This window comes from Abramis brama (genome assembly GCF_963993115.1).
Source record: "Abramis brama genome assembly, chromosome: 12".
Lineage (NCBI taxonomy): Eukaryota > Metazoa > Chordata > Actinopteri > Cypriniformes > Leuciscidae > Abramis > Abramis brama.
This window is the reverse complement of record NC_139974.1, coordinates 871,377-893,095: the sequence shown is the minus strand read 5'-3', so window position 1 is coordinate 893,095 and position 21,719 is coordinate 871,377. Positions and strand designations below refer to the sequence as shown.

The window sequence follows — 21,719 nt, the reverse complement described above, 5'->3', positions numbered from 1 at the left end:
ATGCCGAGTTTCGGTTTGTTTTGGTAATGTTCTGACACTGGACTATTTTGCTGTTCACGGGAGTTGGGGACACTAGGAATTCACGCGGAAGTGTATGAGACACACCGCTGTGCAATGGACACTGAAAATATTGCTTGTTATTGGGGTTTTCCAGGCCAGAGGTTTGTGTGTGTGTGTTTGTGTGTGTGTATGTGGTTGTCATCCGGTGTGCTCCCCCCCCCCCCCTTTTTTTTTTTTTTTCTCTTTTTTCTTTCTCTCTTTCTCTCCTTCTTCACCCCCAATCCCTGCTTCGCCTACTCAAGGAATATCAATAAGGTATGTCAAGCATGAACAATATAATTAGATTTATCTCATGGAATGTGCGGGGGGTGGGTGGCCCCACTAAGAGTGATAAGATAATGACCCACTTACAACAACTCAAAGGTGATGTGTTTTTTATTCAGGAGACCCACCTGCGCAACAGGGAGGTGACACGACTAAAAAGGGGTTGGGTTGACCATGTTTTTCATTCCAGATTTAACGAAAGGGCCAGAGGCACCGCCATTATGATTCGTAAAAACGTCATGTTTGAACCAGGTAAAGTGGTATCAGACCTCAACGGTCGCTTTGTTATCGTCACTGGCAAATTACAAAATACACCCGTCATCTTGGCCAGCGTCTATGGTCCTAACTGGGATGACTGTTCATTCATATCCAAACTATTCACGTCGCTACCAAACATTGATAATCATCATATAATTATAGGCGGGGATTTTAATCTGGTTCAAGACCCCATACTAGACAGATCGTCAAACAAACCGCACTCTGTAAGCAAATCTGCCAAAACTTTACACGACTTCGCCAAACGACTGGGCCTCTCCGACCCATGGAGGCACACTTCTCCCACGACCAAGACATTCTCTTTCTTTTCTCATGTGCACCACACCTACACACGCATAGATTTCTTCCTTCTAGACGACAGACTGCTCTCCATGATTAAATCCAGTGACTACCACAGTATCGCAATATCGGACCATGCTCCTACCTCCCTTGACTTACACTTACGTGCTCACTTCAGCCCCTTCAGACAGTGGAGGTTTAACTCTTCTTTATTAGCGGAAGATTCCTATAAGCAATTTATACACTCCCAGATCACTCTTTTTTTTGAGCTGAATGACTTGCCAGACACAAACAGAGGTGTAATTTGGGAGGCTTCGAAGGCTTATATTCGAGGACAGCTTATCTCCTTTGTGTCTAACTCAAAACGAGTTGAAGCGTCACAAACGTTAGACCTGTTACAGAAAATTAAGAGCATTGATGACGAATATGCGGTTAACCCGGACCCTATCCTTTACAGAGAGCGTCTTAGACTTCAGACAGACTTTGATCTCCTATCTGATAACAAAGCCAGGCTCCGTTTGCTCAAATCTAGACAGCGTTTTTTTGAGTCGAGACGCCTAACGATTTGACTTTCCCCCAAATAGACGCAGAATCAGTGGAAGTCCTAGGTGCCCTTATAACCACTGCTGAGGTTCAGGGAGCCATTAATTCCCTACAGAGCGGTAAATCCCCAGGGCAGGATGGCTTCACTGTAGAGTATTACAAAACTTTTTCCGCTTTTCTCGCACCAGCCCTAAAAGATATGTACAACGAGGCTTTTCATCAGCGTCACCTTCCGGATACCCTATCTAAAGCCACCATCTCCCTAATCCTTAAGAAAGGGAAAGACCCCCTGCTCTGTGGCAGCTACAGGCCAATCTCGCTTCTCAACGTAGATCTCAAAATTCTCGCAAAGATTCTTGCACTCCGTCTTCAACGGTTAATGCCCTCCATTATCTCACCAGATCAGACAGGGTTTATGCCGGGCCGACAGTCTTTCCATAACACTAGACGGCTACTCGACATCATTCACTCATCAAATAATGATATCCCAGAAATTGTGGTGTCCCTCGATGCCGAAAAGGCATTCGACAGGGTCAAGTGGGGATACCTGTATGAGGCAATGGATAGGTTCGGTCTGGGTGAGAATTTTATCTTATGGGTCAGATTATTATACTCATCCCCGACGGCATCTGTTCAAACTAATGACGTGTTATCCCCTCCTTTCCCACTTCGGAGAGGCACCAGACAGGGCTGTCCCCTGTCTCCACTTCTATTCGCCATAGCAATAGAACCTCTGGCCATCTGGCTCCGTGCGGAGGAAGGCTTCAAGGGCATCACACGATTTGGCATAACTCATAAAGTTTCACTATATGCCGATGACTTGCTCCTGTATATCTCTAACCCTGTCACCTCACTCCCTGTCATTTTGAATGTTTTGGAACGGTTCGGTACGTACTCCGGATATAAGCTCAACTACCAGAAAAGTGAGCTTTTGGCGATAAATTCTCTGGCTAAGCAGCTCCCACGCTCGTTAGCGGCATTTAAGTGGAGTAACGACGGATTTATCTACTTGGGGGTTCATATTACAACGACCGTGTCTGAATTGTTCCGCAAAAATTTCGTACCTCTGGTCGCAAAAACTGTAAGTGATTTCGACCGATGGGCGGTCCTACCACTCTCCCTCGTAGGCCGGGCAAATTTGATCAAGATGGTTATCCTCCCCAAATTCCTTTATCTGTTCCAGCACATCCCTGTACTCATCTCCAAATCTTTTTTTGACAAACTGGATACAGTGATATCTAAATTTCTGTGGGGCGGCAAACCTGCCAGGATCCGCAAAACGATCTTACAGTCCCCTAAGCCCGAGGGGGGCTTGGCCCTCCCTAACTTTAGACGATATTATTGGGCAGCTAACATGCAAAAACTTTTATACTGGATGAGTGGGGACCCCTCACCTCCTGCCTGGGTACATTTGGAGCGATCAAGCGCACGCTTCCCGTTGCGGTCGGTCCTATGCTCCCAACTCCCTTTGCCTTCAGGACCCGATTGTATCCCTCTCACTCAAGATCTGGAGTCAGATTAGGAAGTGTTTAGGTTTACAGGGTCCCTCCATCCTGACACCACTGCTCCAAAATCATGTCTTTACCCCCTCAAGATCAGATTTGGCATTCAGAGCCTGGCATAGTAATGGTATCACTAGTGTTAGGGACCTATACAAGGATGGCATATTTGCATCCTTCACAGAGCTCTCATCTCTTCACAACTTGCCAAAATCACATCTCTTCCGCTTTTTTCAGATTAGAGATTTTGTTAAGAAAACATTTCCCCACTTTCCAAACCGCCCCCCCGAAACCCTGACTGACTCCCTTTTGGCGACAGACCCCAATAGTAGAAAATGCATTTCTGTATTGTACCAGTCACTAGGATCGACCTCTGCAAACCCTGGTGCCCTTTCAAAAGCCGCGTGGGAGGGCGACTTGAACATGGCTATTACGGACGAACAGTGGGGCCACGCTCAGGTTATGGTTCATTCTTCTTCCATATGCGCCCGTCATGGTCTAATCCAGTGTAAGATCCTCCATAGAGTTCATTACACAAATGCAAAATTGTCCAAAATATACCCTAATGTCCGAGACGCCTGTAACAGGTGTAACCAGTCCCCTGCCAATCATACGCATATGTTCTGGTCCTGCCCTATACTGACAACTTTTTGGACTAACTTTTTTGACACCTTGAGTAGAGCCTACGAACACACTATCCCTCCCAGCCCTTTGTCAGCCATTTTTGGTATTTCCCCAGACACTGACCTCCCTGTTGCACTGGAGCGAGCCCTGGCATTTACATCGTTGCTAGCCCGAAGGCTGATTCTGCTCAACTGGAAGCTTCCCCGCCCCCCCACACATGATCGTTGGATTATAGAAGTGCTTGACAATCTGAGGTTGGAAAAGCTCAGATCCTCTTTGAAAGGCGCTACCTCAGCATTTCTGGGCACGTGGAGCCCTTTCCTGGGGCTGGTTAATTCCCTCAACCTGTCCCCTGATTTGGAGGTTTGAATCCCTACTGTGTTTTTTTAATTTATTTATTTATTAATTTTTTATTAATTTTTTTTATTTTTATTATTATTATTTTATTTTTTTATTTTTGTGTGTGTCTGTACTGATGAATGTCTGTTGGTATGCATGGATCTGTGTGTTTGTCTTCGTTTATGGGCCTGTGTTGGGTTAGTTCACGGGTTGGGTGGGGAGGGGATCGGGTCCAGGTGACACTTCGGTCCCATTTTGTAACGTTTATTGTTAACTATACATCTGTCACCTGGTGTTGGGAAAAAATGTAAAATCTACTCCATAAATAAAGTTGAAAAAAAAATATAAAAAAATGTACTGCTAGCAACTCAAAGCAGTTGACATGCCAATGCAGTTGGGACCCCGTCCACAGACCCGAAGCTACGTGTACCTGTACGTGGCCTCCCAGCCGGTGGCAGAAGCATCTGTGAAGACCACAGCATGCCTGGACACTTGTTCTAGGGGAACCTGCCCGTAGAAACGAAGGGTCTGACAACAGGCTTCAGTCGGGCCGCTGTTCTGCATTTGAACGTGTTCAACACTGACTGGATGCACTCCTCTGTGAGGCGAGATAGGGGAGTTAAGGAACCGATTTTTGTCGGCCTCCTGCATATCTGCCAGGTTCAGCCAGAGATGGCATTCCTGGACCACCATGGTGGACATTACTCGACCCAGGCAGCGTGCAGTGACTTTTGTCACTCTTAAGGTGAGTTTGGTCGGTGTGCGGAGTTCCTACATTCAGCCTGGGTCAAGACCACCCTTGTGCATCTCCATGAGTGCTTTGACCTGGTAGACCTGCAGGAGCGCCATGGCATACAGGGCAGAGGCAGCTTCCCCACAGGCTCTGTAAGCCTTGCCTGCGAGAGCAGAAGAGAAGTTGCAGGCCCAAGAGGGGAGACGCGGATTAAGTGTTAGCGGTCTTAGGATACAGCTGCTCCACTGGGAGGATATCCAAGTACCCCTTAGCTGCGCCTCCGTCGAAGGTGGTGAGGGGGGAAGAGGCAACAGGCCGGTTTCGGGCATTTATGGTTGCCATATGGAAACCAATCGTCCAACCGCGAGGAGATGGACTCTGCGGGGAAGCCAACACTGTAACCCTCAGATCACCAATGCTATTAGCTGAAGTAGCCCTCATCTGATGGCCACCAAAAGCTGCCTCAGCATGCTGAATGCCCAAACATGCGAGACAACGATCGTGACCGTTAACCGGAGCCAAATAGTCACCACATCCAGAAACACACGGGCGGAATGTCATCTTGAAAAAGACACACTCTCACACCCGTGTTTGCTCTTTTAGAAAGATTTACTTCTCTTAGTGCTGAAGTGCACAGGGGGATGTCCGCGGCCAACATCAGGAATTATAGTATTATACTGATCACTGCTGCAGCGCGCCATGTACACCAACACTGCAAGAGAAAAACACTTTCAAAGAGCTCTCAAACAGATTAAGTTGAAGTTATAATGTAGAGCAGAACCATCCACAAGCTCGGCTCTGAAGCAAAATGCAATGATGCGTTGCACCTGTTGCTCATTATATTCCCACGCTGCGTGATAGAAGCAGCTGGCGCATTTATTGCATTTCAATGTGCATTGGCTTGTTTAGTTTCTCTCGAAGTAGATTAGTCTCTCTGTGAAGATCCCATTTCTGTCAGTCTCCTCCGATGTGCATTGCAGTGACCGACTGAAAGGGAACTATAGCCACATGTTCCCTACAACATGCCACAGTTATAAATCTTTAGTAAAAAATCTATTGTCTACAGATGATCTATTATAAATTCTACAAGTTAGTACAAATTTACCACGATACAATAGAAGGTGATCGATTCTAGTAAAGGCAATCATGAGTAGTTTAAAATACTTTCTATTGTATGTTGGTGCAGGATTATGTTTTCTCCTCTTTTCATCAGTCTTTTTAGTTTATGTGGCAGTTTTAGATTACGTTTGACTTTTATCATCAGTGTTGTGATATGAACGGCTTGCCCTTGCACAAATCTTATCACACTTTTGGAGCGCGCAACACGACACGCATGTTCAATTAAATAAATGTCATATTGTGCAGATAATTGGTCTGTTCAGCTCGTACGGGGACTTAGTGCTTACAAAAGCTCAGAACGTGAGATGTATATAATTCATTAATAGCCTGATTTATGTTTCCATTAACCATAGTATAACCATAGTATAACTTTTTTTGGTTATTGGGGTGTTACATCCACCACCGCCACCCTCACCCGCAAACTAAGCCTCTGTGTACTGTAATACAGTTTAAGAATTCTTATCTCTACTGTATTCTTTTGTTTCTATTCTATTAAAGTCAAAGCCACAGGGAGAAATCAAACTTGCTGGAATCCAGCTGTGTGTCCATGAAGAGTGACACGTCTATAGAAGAGCAAGTGAAATTTAAGGGAAGAGACACATCAACTGCTCTAAGGTACAACATTTCATAGATAGATAGATAGATAGATAGGTCTCTATGTGAGGTTTATTTACATGTAAAATTATGTGTCAAATCAACCAGAGATTCCCTGGAAATTATTTTTATTTTGTTAATGTTTTTCAGAAGACAAATATAGTCATGAAAGCAACAAAAATTATAAAATCCCATGAACAAATATTTACTGCAGTAACGTCTAGGTTACGAATGTAACCTCTGTTCCCTGAGAACAGGAAACAGAGACACTGCGTCGATTGACGCTTTGGGGGAGCACCTCAGGCATGACAGGTGTCTGAAATCACTATCAAGTCACGGCAATCCTATTAACAGTAGTATATAAGGGCGCCTTGTACATATGAAAATCACCTTTTCGTCTGAAGGGACTGTTTGGCAGACAGGCCCTGAGGCATGGGCGAAAAGACGCAGTGTCCCGTTCCCTGTTCTCAGGGAACAGAGGTTACAGTCTTAACCTAGACGTTCCCTTTCGAAAGGGAACTCGTACTGCGTCGATTGACGCTTTGGGGAACGATATACCAACGCCACCATGCTAAGGGGGGTGCATGCCCATAGGCAGTGACAACTGTCAGAATCAGCAAATTCAAATGAAATGCCAGAACCACTCCCCTTCAGGTTACACTGGGCTGTCAGTGATAGCATTCCCTACGGCCATAGCCCAAGCTATATGCTTCACAGGAAAACCTCCATAAACAAGGCCTACCTGGGCCTGCTCAAGGGCCTAGGATCACAGTTTCAGATTAGAAGGGGTCCCTTCTAGGGAATGTGGCTAGGGAACCCAAAGGAACCCCCACCAGTGGCAAATCTTATTGGCTGATCACAATCGGGGTTCACCTCAGAGGGGCCCACTGAAGCCAATTGCCTGATTGGCCAGTCAATTTAACAGCCGATCACCCCATGTTGGGGCTCAGGGTCAGGGAGGCCTGCTAAGGCCAGTCATGACCGTCAACAATGGTGACTGTGTAACCCGTCACTCGAAACTCACTTTGAGGACTGAGAGGCCTACTAGGCCTGAAAAACCAGTGCTGTCAGCCATTTACCCATTCTGCTGGGGACTCACCTTCAGGGAGGCATGGTAGGGTCTACTAGCCGATAGCAAGTCTATTATGCTACGAACACAACATTGTTGGGAACCAAACCATACCAACACAAATATTGGAGCCACCCACAGGAGGCCTTTTGAGGCTGGCTACCTGGCGGCTATAATGTTTGTCCCACAATGTAGGGGACTCTCTTCCGAAGAGGCCTGTTAAGGCCTACTACTCGTCAGTGAGTCTACTGCCCGAACTACCAAGGCCAATCACCTGCCCTAAAAGGCCCTTTTTGGGGGCTGCCATTCAAGGAGGCCTGCTTGACAGTGCAGCCTTCATTGGCAGATAAGCTGTTTACACAGTGCCTACAGAATCCTGGTACCTAATCACATTGCCCATGGCAGTGTACTCAGCAAAAACGCAACACTCTTTAAGCAAGGGGAGTACAACAAACGCCACCCTGCCTCAATGGAGACCCCAGATTCAGGGGCCTACCATCTTTCCACATGGGCATCAGCTCATTGTAATGCTCTGTTTCGACAACCAAAAAGAAGTGAAGGTTAGAAAATCCCTGTCGACCCGAGCCATAGTGGTGTGAGGTGAATGATACAGAGCTGAGAGTGGAGTACTCAGAACTACCCTGTGTCAACAGAGCAGTACCAACCACGTGCCCCTGAGAGTTCATCCATCTGCCAGTGGCTCTAGGGGTAACAGAATTTTTTCTGCGCTCAGCCTAGGGGAGTGGGGCTTGCTTGCAAGCCAACCACCTTCAACCCAACACTTGAGCAGTAGATCAGCGAGCTGAGTGGAGCCTACTCTGGCGCCCAGCTCTGCATGGCGGGGTCAGACAAACCAAAAACTATTTCTTCGAAGAGCGAAAGACGGCCTGATCCTGCCCAAAAAGACCCATTGCACTGGGAAGGCCTTTTTGAAGGCCTAGGTCTTTATCAATCAAGTCTCTACACCAACCTGCATTACTCTTCTTAGAGAGGCTGATATCTAGGGATGCAAGAAAAACCCAAACTCGCATAGTGAGGGGCCAGAGGCAGAAATGTATTAGCAGAACGCCTTACCATCCCTAGTACAACCTAGGCCAGCAACTGAGGCGGCCCTGGTGAGGGATCCATAAGATCTATCTGAAGCTCTAGCGTCAGTCTCTAGAAAACTCTATATATTCTTTAAAGAATTTTTTTTAGAGGAGACAAACTTCTACCCTGAGCCTGAGGGCTATCAGATGTAGAAAATAAAAAAACATTTCCATTCTTTCTTAGAATGATGTTCTGCCTCTTAGCGCTCAGCTAACATTCCAGTAGGAATGAGCGGCGACCTCAAAATGCTCTCATAATTAGAGGAAGCCCAAGGTGTTACAGTTAGAATGAGCGGTGGCACACCCCATGAGTTCACAAAAGGGAAGCCAACACATACTCACACATGAAGCCCATATGACTGGTGCTTCTCTCTATCGTTCTCTTATCGTACCAATTTTACCTTACCTTACCAGTGACATGACCCCATATCTCTACACCAGAATATGTGAGCAGTGCGGAGTGGGAGCGGAGTGAGGAGCGAAGTTGCGTGATTTTGCCACGAGCGAGGAGCGGATTTTTTTAGAAGGCTCACGGGTGAAAATGTAAAAATATTTTATCAGATGTGCCTTTCGTTTAGACGGCGATGGCGTTTTGGGGGCTTAAACACGCAAAAAAAGTGAAACCACCCTCCAGAGTGGAAATCGTAAAAACGCTCCACCATCGTGTTTCCGTCTAAACGGTAAAAGCAAAAGTCTGCTACACAGTGAAGGCACCGACCAGTGCTTCACATTGCCACTGAGTGCATACTACATTGAATTTCACACACTTTTGTGTCACCATATGCACGCAGATTTCCCTCCCATAATGGTCGTCTAAACGCAGAATAAAAGTTATTACTTTTGCGTTTTCTCTTCAGATCATTTCCGAAATATTACTGTGAAGAAGGGGAAAAAATATAAATGTATTGTAAAAGGTAGTGATGACAAAGGAGAACGCGAGTGCGGGGAGGTGATTACAACGTCAAAAGATTCCTTGTAAATCCTATTTTGCTTTGTTTTAAAGTGAGCTAAAGGATAGCCTAATTTATTGGTTTGGGGCTGTTCAAAATTCCAATAAAGTATGTGGATATTCTTCTCTTAGTACTCCATATTCATTTTACAGTACATGCATCTTCTGATCAGAGGTTGGTGTTATTTAAAAAAAAAAAAAAAAAAAGATTAAAAATTTACCGTGGAGCGAAAACGGAGCGAGACGTATTAAGGGCGGAGTGGGGAGGGAGCGAGGAGTGGAAAATTGTACATCCAGAGCGGAGCTTGAGCGGAGTAATTATGAAATGCTTTGAGCGTGGAGCGCAAATTCTCTCCACTACGCTCACATACTCTGCTCTACACAGAGAACGAGGGTCTGTAGAGAAATAAATTTTAGTGTTAGTTGAACACAAAAAATGAGAATAAGACCTACTCAGCTTACCTGCGGCGTGCAAAGTGAAGACTCACCAAACAATTATTTTTGAACATGGGGTCTACCACCATGCCTGAAAGAGGCGCTCTCACTAACCAAGCCAAGGCAGGCCAACAGAACATAGTTTACCACTCATCATGGGCCCAGCCTCAGGCCTGATTTAAGAACCACCTGGGAGTCGTGGAAGAGAGGAGAGGGCTAAAATATAATTACGCCCTCAGGGGAGGTGATCCATCACCGATGCTGACTGCGTTTGTGCTGGATCACCTCCCTCAGATCCTTCTTCTTGCAGGAGTTGCGTCTCTTCTGTGACCTACTCCTCCACGGAGGGGGTGCACGAGAGGCGATGCTGGCTCTCTGTCCCTGTCTACGGTCCTCGGGGTGTGACGGGCCAGGCCCTCCCACCTGTCTGGGGTTGGACACGGATCTCAGTGGTATACAGGTTTTAAATGCAGCTGAGTGCGCCTTCGCCTCTTCGGCCCACCAAACAAACTTTGTTTCGATCTTTAGATCTTTGGTGCAGGGCAGCTCAGCAACCGATTGCTGTCAAATTTTACTAATAGATCTACCAATCTCTGTGTCGTTTTGACCCCCCTCTACAAAATAGTGAATTACTTTTATTTATGACTTTCTTTAACCAGAAAAATAACTTGATATGAACATGTTTGTTTCTCTGGTTGAAGAGACACGGAATGACTCTATATTAATTGCTCCCTCTGTTTTCTCTACTCAGTTGTATTGTCTCTGTTCTGTCCATGTTTGTCCATAACTAGTGAACAGTCTATGGAAACTCAAGCAACATTTAGGGGAAGACACATGTTGTCTAATCTGAGGTACAACATTTCTGTCATAAAGATGTTTACTATAACTTTTACTTTTATACTTTAATTTATGTTGTAATCTAATCATTTATTCTTTCAGTCTTGATGCTCAACTGGTCCAAAGCACATTTCTGCAGCAATCCAATCTGCTACAGACGTTTCAGTGTCTGTATGAAGGAACAGCAAAGCGTGGAAACCCAACACTCCTGAATGAGATCTACACAGAGCTCTACATCACAGAGAGTGAAAGTGGAGAGATCAATGATGAGCATGAAGTGATACAGATTGAGACACAATCCAGGAGAGCAGCAACAGAGAACACACCGATCAAATGCAATGACATCTTTAGATCTTTACCGGGACAATACAAACCCATCAGAACTGTGCTGACAAAGGGAGTCGCTGGCATTGGAAAAACAGTCTCTGTGCAGAAGTTCATCTTGGACTGGGCTGAAGGGAAAGAGAATCAGGATGTCCAGCTCATATTTCCACTTCCTTTCAGAGAGCTCAACTTGATGAAGGACAAAACACTCAGGGCCCTATTTTAACGATCTGAAACGCAAGTGTCAAAGCGCAAAGCGCAAGTGACTTTGTGGGCGGGTCTTGGCGCTGTTGCTAGTTTCCCGGCGGGATAAATGACTCTTGCGCCAGGCGCAAATCTAAAATGGGTTGGTCTGAAGAGCTTCATTATTCATAGGTGTGGTTTGGGCGTAACGTGAAATAAACCAATCAGAGCGTCATCTCACATTCCCTTTAAGAGCAGGCGCGTTTGTTCTAAAGCGGATTCCTATCATAACGGCGGATTTGCCAGGCGCGCGCCAGGAGCGGTTCACAGCCGAGGAGAGCAACGCTCTCGTCAGGGAGGTTGGGGATGGAGAAACCCACCCAAATTAACTTCGGTTAAAAAGGCGTATGATAATTTTGGTAAATGTGTAAGCTAGATGTATGCTTTTATAATAAATTGTCTATCTATCTATCTATCTATCTATCTATCTATCTATCTATCGTAATAATGTATGATTTGCAAAAATGAAAACTGCTGCTTCTGTGTAGATGAGAGAATCAAAGTGTATGCGCGTTGTGCACACGCTACATTGATTATGGCCAAGCATGCGCCCTTAAAATAGCATATGAATAACATGCGCAACGCGCCACTGACTTTAAACTATTTTTTCCTGGTTAGTGGCGCAATTGTTTTCTAAACCTGCAAAATAGCATGAAGGAACGTTTGCGCCGGAACACACCTCCTTTTTTGCGCTGAACCGCCCAATGAGCGCAAGTTCATTCCCTAGTTTAGCGACGTGCTTCTGTGGAGGGAAAAACGCGCTTTGCGCGGGTGCAAAATAGGAATGATACATGCGTCGCTGTACAAAGTCAGTTGCGCTGGGTGCAAGATAGGGCCCTCAGTCTTTCAGATCTTCTTCATGTCTTTTTCCCTAAAACAACAGAAATGGAAATATCCAGTGGTGAATATAAAGTTTTGTTCATCTTTGATGGTCTGGATGAGTCTCGTCTGTCTCTGAACTTTAAGAGTGAAGTGAAACTGTGTAATATATCTGAATCAGCCTCAGTGGATGAGCTGCTGATGAACCTCATTGCAGGGAATCTGCTTCCCTCTGCTCTCATCTGGATCACCTCCAGACCAGCAGCAGCTCATCTCATCCCCTCTGAGTGTGTCCATCGAGTGACAGAGGTACGAGGCTTCAATGAGCCACAGAAGGAGGAATACTTCAGGAAAAGAATCAGTGATCAGAGTCTGGCCAATACAATCATCACACACCTGAAGTCCTCGAGGAGCCTCCACATCATGTGCCACATCCCAGTGTTCTGCTGGATCTCAGCCACTGTTCTAGAGAAGATGTTGAGTGAAGCAGAGAGAGGAGAGATTCCCAAGACTCTCACTCAAATGTACACACACTTCCTGATCATTCAGACCAACATCAAACATGAGAAGGACTATGAGAAGAGAGTGAAAGATGAAGACATGATTCTCAAACTGGGGAAACTGGCTTTCCAGCAGCTTGTGAAAGGCAACCTGATCTTCTATGAGGAAGACCTGAGAGAGTGTGGCATTGATGTGACAGAAGCATCAGTTTATTCAGGATTGTGCACTCAGATCTTCAGAGAGGAGTTGGGCTTGTATCAGGGGAAAGTCTTTTGCTTTGTTCACCTGAGCATCCAAGAACATCTAGCAGCTGTATTTGTTCACCGCTCCTTAACAAACAACTGCATAAATATCATGAAAGACCTTTCTTGGGTGTCATTTAATCCATTGCCTGGCTTGCATCAGAAAGCCGTGGATGAGGCTTTACAGAGTAAGAATGGACATCTGGACCTTTTCCTGCGTTTCCTTCTGGGTCTCTCATTGGAGTGCAATCAGACTCTCTTACGAGAACTACTGACACAGACTGGAAGCTGCTCCTACAACAAAGAGGAAACAGTTCAGTACATCAAACAGAAGATCAGGGAGAATCGCTCTCCAGAGAGATCCATCAATCTGTTCCACTGTCTGAATGAACTGGGTGAGGATTCACTGATGCAGGAGATCCAAGATTATCTGAAATCTGGAAAAATAGGAAAAACCAAACTCAGCTCTTCACAGTGGTCAGCTCTGGTTTATGTGTTGCTGACATCAGAGCAGAAGATGGATGTTTTTAATCTAAAACAGTTTATTGGAGCACAAAATACAGCAGATGACGTTCTTCAGAAGCTGCTGCCTGTGGTTAAAGAATCCAGATCAGTTCAGTAAGTCACAATAAAAACAATCATTACACTGATAAAACATGATCATATTTATGTTTTTAGCATGTGCTTTCGTACCTAAGCAGTATCATAAAAGGAGAAATTCATATATATATATATATATATATATATATCATTTATATCAGTGTTTCCTGAACTGGTGTAGATCCTGAACTGAGAGACTGAAGAGTGTCATTGTTCTCTACAGGTTGAGGTATTGTGGTGTTAGGGATGAAGGTTGTGCTGCTCTGACTTCAGCTCTGAGATCAAACCCCTCACATCTGAGAGAACTGGATCTGTCATTAAATAAAGTAGGAGATTTTGGACTCAAGCAGCTTTCTGATCAACTGCAGGATCCTCACTGTAAACTGGAAATATTCAGGTAAGATTTTATAAAAGTCTCAACGTTTTCTGTTTTTCTCCTGTGGTAAATAATGAATGATATACAAAAATTAAATATAGAACAAAGTTTACCATCAAGTACCAGCAAAGGATGTTTAATCTTCATTGGATTCTTTCCAAAGCTTCTGAGTGTCACATGCCTGTCCTGTCTTGTGTTGCACATGGGTGTTTTTGTTATTTTGGGCCATGTGCTCTTGTCATTGTCTGATCCCTCCCACTTGTTATCTGATTATTGTTTGAGTTCTCCCACCTGTTCCCCCTTGATTAGTTTCCCTTTATTAGTTCCCACTTGTTTGCAGTCTGTGTCGATCGTTGTCTATGTTTCCCCTGTGTTATGTTTTTGATTATGCCTGCCTTGTTTTCCCCCACGGGGAGTTTTTGTTTGTAGTTTTATTTTGTTTATTATTTAATAAATTCCTTACCTGCACTTGGATCCTCGCTTCACTTTTTGACATACCGTGACAGAACGATCGACCATGAAGAGGATTCAGCGGAAGGATTCACTCCAGCCTCCTATTTCCTGCCCTCATTTTGAACGCATCGAGAGATTTTGTGTGTTGAGTTCCCTTCGTCAGAAGGGGACTGACATCCGAGAGTTTTCATTGAGGTTCTGCGCTGCTGCAGAGGGACTGGGGCTTGGGGTTATGGCTATGAAGGATTTGTTTAATTACGCCCTTGATGAACCCATCGACTTTATGGTCATGAGAGCCCTGAGACATCTGACGTTTGAGGAATTAGTTAATTCCTTGGAGCGTCACTGTAAACCCCCTGCTAAGAAGGTTCCAGTGCCGGTGATCCCAGTTCCGGTGGTCCCAGTTCCGGTGGTCCCGAGTCCGGTGGTTCCAGTTCCGGGGGTCCCAGTTTCGATGGTCCCGGATTCGGTGGTCTCGAGTCCGGTGGTCCGGAGGCGGAGGAGGAAGAGGAAGCACGTCACGTCTGCCCAGCCAGAGACTGTTCACGTCACGTCTGCCCAGCCAGAGACTGTTCACGTCACGTCTGCCCAGCCAGAGACTGTTCACGTCACGTCTGCCCAGCCAGAGACTGTTCACGTCACGTCTGCCCAGCCAGAGACTGTTCACGTCACGTCTGCCCAGCCAGAGACTGTTCACGTCACGTCTGCCCAGCCAGAGACTGTTCCTGAGCCTATGTCTTCAGACAAGATGATCGTCGCTGCCGCCGAGCCTGTTCAAGTCACATCTGCCGAGCCTGGGTCTTCGGACAGGATGGCCGCCGCCGAGCCTGTTCACGTCACGCCTGCCGAGCCTGTGTCCCCTGACAAGATGGCCGCCGTCGAGCCTGTGTCTTCGGACAAGATGGCCGCCGCCGAGCCTGTTTACGTCACGCCTGCCGAGCCTGTGTCCCCTGACAAGATGGCCGCCGTCGAGCCTGTGTCTGAGCCGGTGGTGTCTGTTCCTGAGCCTGAGCCCTCAGTGACCGCGACACTGGCCATTATGGCCACAGCCATGTGGTGTGTGTGGGCTACGCACACACTTGAGCCGGTGGTGTCTGTTCCTGGGCCGGTGGTGTCTGTTCCTGTGCCGGTGATGTCTGTTCCTGTTCCTGAGCCGGAGCCAGTGTCTGTTCCTGAGCCGGTGATGTCTGTTCCTGTTCCTGAGCCGGAGCCCGTGTCTGTTCCTGAGCCGGAGCCCGTGTCTGTTCCTGAGCCGGAGCCCGTGTCTGTTCCTGAGCCGGAGCCCGTGTCTGTTCCTGAGCCGGAGCCCGTGTCTGTTCCTGAGCCGGAGCCCGTGTCTGTTCCTGAGCAGGAGCCCGTGTCTGTTCCTGAGCAGGAGCCAGTGTCTGTCCCTGAGCCAGAGCCAGTGTCTGTCCCTGAGCCGGAGCCAGAGCCCGTGTCTGTTCCGGAGCCAGAGCCAGTGTCTGTTCCTGAGCCAGAGCCAGTGTCTGTTCCTGAGCCGGAGCCAGTGTTTGTTCCTGAGCCGGAGCCAGTGTCTGTTCCTGAGCCGCAGCCAGTGTCTGTTCCTGAGCCGGAGCCAGTGTCTGTTCCAGTTCCTGAGCCGGTGGTGCCAGTTCCAGAGCCGGAGCCGTTGGTGTCAGTTCCAGAGCCGGAGCCGTTGGTGCCAGTTCCAGAGCCGGAGCCGTTGGTGCCAGTTCCAGAGCCGGAGCCGTTGGTGCCAGTTCCAGTGCCTGAACCGTTGGTGCCTGTTCCTGAGCCGGAGCCGTTGGTGCCAGTTCCAGTGCCTGAGCCGTTGGTGCCAGTTCCAGAGCCGGAGCCGTTGGTGCCAGTTCCAGAGCCGGAGCCGTTGGTGCCAGTTCCAGTGCCTGAGCCGTTGGTGCCAGTTCCAGTGCCTGAGCCGTTGGTGCCAGTTCCAGTGCCTGAGCCGCTGGTGCCAGTTCCAGTGCCTGAGCCGTTGGTGCCAGTTCCAGTGCCTGAGCCGTTGGTGCCAGTTCCAGTGCCTGAGCCGTTGGTGCCAGTTCCAGTGCCTGAGCCGTTGGTGCCAGTTCCAGTGCCTGAGCCGTTGGTGCCAGTTACACCGCCCGAGGGGTCGTCTCCGCCCAGGCCGCCCGAGGGGTCGTCTCCGCCCAGGCCGCCCGAGGGGTCGTCTCCGCCCAGGCCGCCCGAGGGGTCGTCTCCGCCCAGGCCGCCCGAGGGGTCGTCTCCGCCCTGGCCGCCCGAGGGGTCGTCTCCGCCCTGGCCGCCCGAGGGGTCGTCTCCGCCCTGGCCGCCCGAGGGGTCGTCTCCGCCCTGGCCGCCCGAGGGGTCGTCGCCGCCCTGGCCGCCCGAGGGGTCGTCGCCGCCCTGGCCGCCCGAGGGGTCGTCGCCGCCCTGGCCGCCCGAGGGGTCGTCGCCGCCCTGGCCGCCCGAGGGGTCGTCGCCGCCCTGGCCGCCCGAGGGGTCGTCGCCGCCCTGGCCGCCCGAGGGGTCGTCGCCGCCCTGGCCGCCCGAGGGGTCGTCGCCGCCCGAGGGGTCGTCGCCGCCCGAGGGGTCGTCGCCGCCCGAGGGGTCGTCTCCGCCCTGGCCGCCCGAGGGGTCGTCTCCTCTGTCCAGGCCACCCGATGATCTGTCGTCTCCGCCCTGGTCGGCCGTTGGACTGTCGTCTCCGCCCTGGCCGCCCGTTGGACTGTCTTTGCCCTGGTCTGTCCCTCCCGTCCCGCCCTGGTCTGTCCCTCCCGTCCCGCCCTGGTCTGTCCCTCCCGTCCCGCCCTGGTCTGTCACTCCCGCCCCGCCCTGGTCTGTCCTTCCCGTCCCCCACCCTGGTCTGATGGAGCGTCTGGTAGCCGCTCCGTAGGGAGGGGGTAATGTCACATGCCTGTCCTGTCTTGTGTTGCACATGGGTGTTTTTGTTATTTTGGGCCATGTGCTCTTGTCATTGTCTGATCCCTCCCACTTGTTATCTGATTATTGTTTGAGTTCTCCCACCTGTTCCCCCTTGATTAGTTTCCCTTTATTAGTTCCCACTTGTTTGCAGTCTGTGTCGATCGTTGTCTATGTTTCCCCTGTGTTATGTTTTTGATTATGCCTGCCTTGTTTTCCCCCACGGGGAGTTTTTGTTTGTAGTTTTATTTTGTTTATTATTTAATAAATTCCTTACCTGCACTTGGATCCTCGCTTCACTTTTTGACATACCGTGACACTGAGGTAATTTTACTTTTGATAGTTTTTACAAGTCAAAAACATGATTGGATGATGTGAAGAGGTGATAACTGCTTTCATATACAAATATGTTAAGGAGAAATTCATATATATCATATCGTTTATAGGAGTGTTTCCTGAACTAAAAGACTGAAGAGTGACATTGTTCTCTACAGGTTGAGTAATTGTGGTGTTAGGGATGAAGGTTGTGCTGCTCTGGCTTCAGCTCTGAGATCAAACCCCTCACACCTGAGAGAACTGGATCTTTCTGAGAATAAAGTAGGAGATTTTGGAGTCGATCAGCTTTCTGATCTACTGCAGGATCCTCTCTGTAAACTGGAAATACTTGGGTAAGTTTGTATAAAATGTTGCATATGGTAAATAATAATTGTCATACCAAAAATCCACTGTGAAATTACTAATGGGACTGTTGCTTTTATTTTCACTAGATTCTTTTCAATGTGTCTGACATCATTTTACAATATTAATGAAAGTATAAACATTAATGGATGATGTAAAGATGTGACAACGGTGTTCATATACAGATTTTTGGGAACTTGCATGAAAAATGAATATTTGGTTACACTATATTTTAAGGTGTCATTGTAACTACATGTTATAGGGTTAGGGTAGGATTAGGATTTGGTAGTGGGTTAGTTTCATGTAATTATGCATAATATACTTTTATTACTATGGTAGGTACATGTAACATGTAACAAGGACACTGTTAAATAAAGTGTTATTGAATATTCTTGCAATTTTTATGATATGGAAACTAACCCCCTCAAGCAGTTTGTAGAAGAGGGTCTGAATCTTAGACTGGACCTGTTAATGGTGCCGTGGATTAAGTGTCTGATAGTGAAGTTCCTGCTGATCTGAGCTGTAGATGCTGAACTGAGAGACCGAAGAGTGTCATTGTTCTCTACAGGTTGTGGGATTGTGGTGTTACAGATGAAGGTTGTGCTGCTCTGACTTCAGCTCTGAGATCAAACCCCTCACACCTGAGGAAACTGGATCTGACTGGAAATAAAGTAGGAGATTCTGGAGTCAAGCAGCTTTCTGATCTACTGCAGGATCCTCACTGTAAACTGGAAATACTCGGGTAAGATTTTATAAAAGTCTCAACGTCATCTGTTTTTTTCTGTGATGAAGAATGAATGATAAACAAAAATAATATATACAAAAAAAGTTTACCATCAAGTAACAACAATGTTAATGTCAATAATAATGACAACTGCTTTCATTTACAAATCTGTTGAGGAGAAATTCATATATATCATATCATTTATATTAGTGTTTCCTGAACTGAGAGACTGAAGAGTGTCATTGTTCTCTACAGGTTGAGTGATTGTGGTGTTACAGATGAAGGTTGTGCTGCTCTGGCATCAGCTCTGAGATCAAACCCCTCACATCTGAGAAAACTGGATCTGTCATGGAATAAAGTAGGAGATTCTGGAGTCAAGCAGCTTTCTGATCTACTGCAGGATCCTCACTGTAAACTGGAAATACTCAGGTAAGACTGTATAAAATGTCTCATATGGTAAATAATGAATGTCAAACAAAAATCTACTGTGAAATTACTAATAGGACTGTTGCTTTTATTTTCATTAGATACTTTCCAATGTGTCTGACTGTCACATATTGTCTGCACCTGTGATCGTTTGTCCCTGATTAGTTTACCTTCTACACCTGTGTCTAGTTAGTTTCCTCCTGTGTATTTATACTCCCTGTTCTGTTCAGTCCTTTGTGGGTTTTCGTTTGTGTTTAACGTGGTTGTGTCTTTCTGCCTGAGTTAGTTTAAATAAACACTGTTAATACCCTCATAGTCATCTTGTGCCTTCAACGACCACCTACAGCGTTACAGAAGAACCGACCTCTCAAAACGAGAAAGAAAATGATGGACTCACCAGCACTGTGACTTCTTCTCCTGCCAGAAAACCGTAAGTGGCTTGGGTACCTGGCCTGGGGGCTCCGGAACGGAACCATCACCCTCACAGCCAGTGAGCCCGAGGCACCCACTGAGAACATCAAGGCCCTGGAGTTGACGCAGACAGCTGAGTCCACCTCAGAGCCAGGAGCGGACATGGACCTAACAGACCTGTGGTCCGTGGATCCTATTCCCACCCATATGCCCCACCCTCACATCTTCATCGTCTTATTCGCCGGTCCCGTCCAGAAACCGGCAGCCTGTATCCCTGCCTGACCACCTAGTCCAGTCTCCATCGCTGGTCACGGCCAGTCCCCTGGATCCGTCGGCAACACTGGTGTGGTCCAGCTCCTCGGCTCTGCCTCCGCCGCTCACTCCGTGCGGCTCATCATCTGCCCCTCGGGCTTCCCCTCCACCAGCTTAGCGTGTGGCCGAGCCCCCGGCTGCACCTTGGGCCTCCAGGCCCATACCTCCACCTCTGCCTGTCAGCCCACCACCATTGCTTTGACTCACCACTCCATCATCGCCTCCTCGGCTAGTCTGCCCGGAAGCTCCGCTGGGCTCCCTCGTCTCTCCACCTCAGCCTCTGGAGGTCGATGCCCAGCTTCCGTATCAGACTTCCGGGATTCCGGTTACGCCTACACCCTGCACCCCTACAGCTTCATCGGACTCCTCCCTTCCTCCAACCTCCCTGTCATCCTCGCTCACCACATCGTCACCCCGGTCATCCAAGTCCTCGTTATCGCCTCAGTCCCGTGAGTCAGCAGCTCAACACCAGCCCTCCAAACCTGCGATGTTGCCCTGGTCCATCAGCCTTTCTGTTCCGCCAGTTCCTCTGCCACTCACCATGGTTCCGCCTCCGCCGATGGGTCCCAGGGTTCTGTCCACCCCCTCTGTCAAGACTCCTCCATGGTTCCTCCCACCATCAGCTCCACCATGGTCTACAATTCCACCGACTCCTCTTCATCACCATCCGTCACCAGCTCCATGCCGTCAGCCGAAGCCTCAACCCTTTTTTTCTCTATATTTTTTTTCTTCTCTTGTTGCCATTATGGCACGAGGACGCGCCTATCTGAGGGGGGCATTATGTCACGTATTGTCTGCACCTGTGCTTGTTTGTCCCTGATTAGTTTACCTTCTACACCTGTCAAGATGTGACAACCGTGTTCATATACAGATATGCTGATGATTTTTGGGTACTTGCATAAAAAATGTATATTCTTGCCATTTTTATGATATGGAAAATATCCCCTTCAAGCAGCACGTAAGAAGCGGGTCTGAACCTCAGACTGGACCTGTTAATGGTGCCGTGGATTAAGTCTCTCTTTCTGATTGTGAAGTTCCTGCTTATCTGAGCTGTAGATCCTTAACTGAGGGACTGAAGAGTGTCATTGTTCTCTACAGGTTGAGTGATTGTGGTGTTACAGATGAAGGTTGTGCTGCTCTGACTTCAGCTCTGAGATCAAACCCCTCACACCTGAGAGAACTGAGTCTGTCATGGAATAAAGTAGGAGATTTTGGAGTCAAGCAGCTTTCTGATCTACCGCAGGATCCTCACTGTAAACTGAAAATACTCAGGTAAGATTTTATAAAAGACTTAATGCCGTCTGTTTTTTTTTTTCTGTGGTGAATAATGAATGATATACAAAAATAATATTATACAAAAAGTATACCATCAAGTAACAACAATGTCAATATCAATTGTAATGACAACTGCTTTCATGTACGAATCTGTTGAGAAATTCATATAATATCATTTATATCAGTGTTTCCTGAACTGAGAGACTGAAGAGTGTCATTGTTCTCTACAGGTTGATGGATTGTGGTGTTACAGATGAAGGTTGTGCTGCTCTGACTTCAGCTCTGAGATCAAACCCTTCACACCTGAGAGAACTGAGTCTGTCATGGAATGAACTAAGAGACTCAGATGTGAAGCTGCTGTCTGATCTGAAGGAGGATCCACATTATAAACTGGAGACGCTTGAGTGAGTAGTGATGATTCAAACTTTTCATATTTTAATTGAATGTAAATTTTGTTTCTTAGTTTACTGGCCTTGTGATGGTGAATTTTACACTATAAACATGTTACTAAGAGTTTGATTCATCTATTTTTTATAATCGTTTTTAGCAACAATTAAATGTTAAATAAGTTAAATAACAATTAAATAAGTTTCTTTTTATTTCAAACAATTCAATATTTTGCTTTCATCGTTGTCTTTTTATCCCTTAATGATGTATTTTGAGAGAATGTCAATTGCAATAGAAGATAATGGTAAATATATATATATCACTTGTTTCTTTATCATAAATAAAACTGGGCCAATGACATAGAAAGAGGACAGTCATACA

General features: G+C 47.1%; 1 protein-coding gene across 1 annotated transcript; it reads left to right on the top strand.

The window, feature by feature from the left end:
• Window positions 1-4,988: 4,988 nt before the first annotated feature.
• Window positions 4,989-21,359, top strand: LOC311093800 (NLR family CARD domain-containing protein 3-like; the record flags this gene model as incomplete). The annotated part of the gene is made up of 13 exons (XM_084131393.1): window positions 4,989-5,014; window positions 6,235-6,351; window positions 10,166-10,323; window positions 10,623-10,722; window positions 10,811-11,236; window positions 12,109-13,455; window positions 13,661-13,834; window positions 17,620-17,793; window positions 18,181-18,277; window positions 18,382-18,545; window positions 18,783-18,956; window positions 20,775-20,948; window positions 21,182-21,359. The coding sequence occupies 13 exons, from the start codon at window positions 4,989-4,991 to the stop codon at window positions 21,357-21,359; spliced, it is 3,309 nt and encodes a 1,102-aa protein (XP_083987519.1).
• Between the last annotated feature and the right edge of the window lie 360 nt (window positions 21,360-21,719).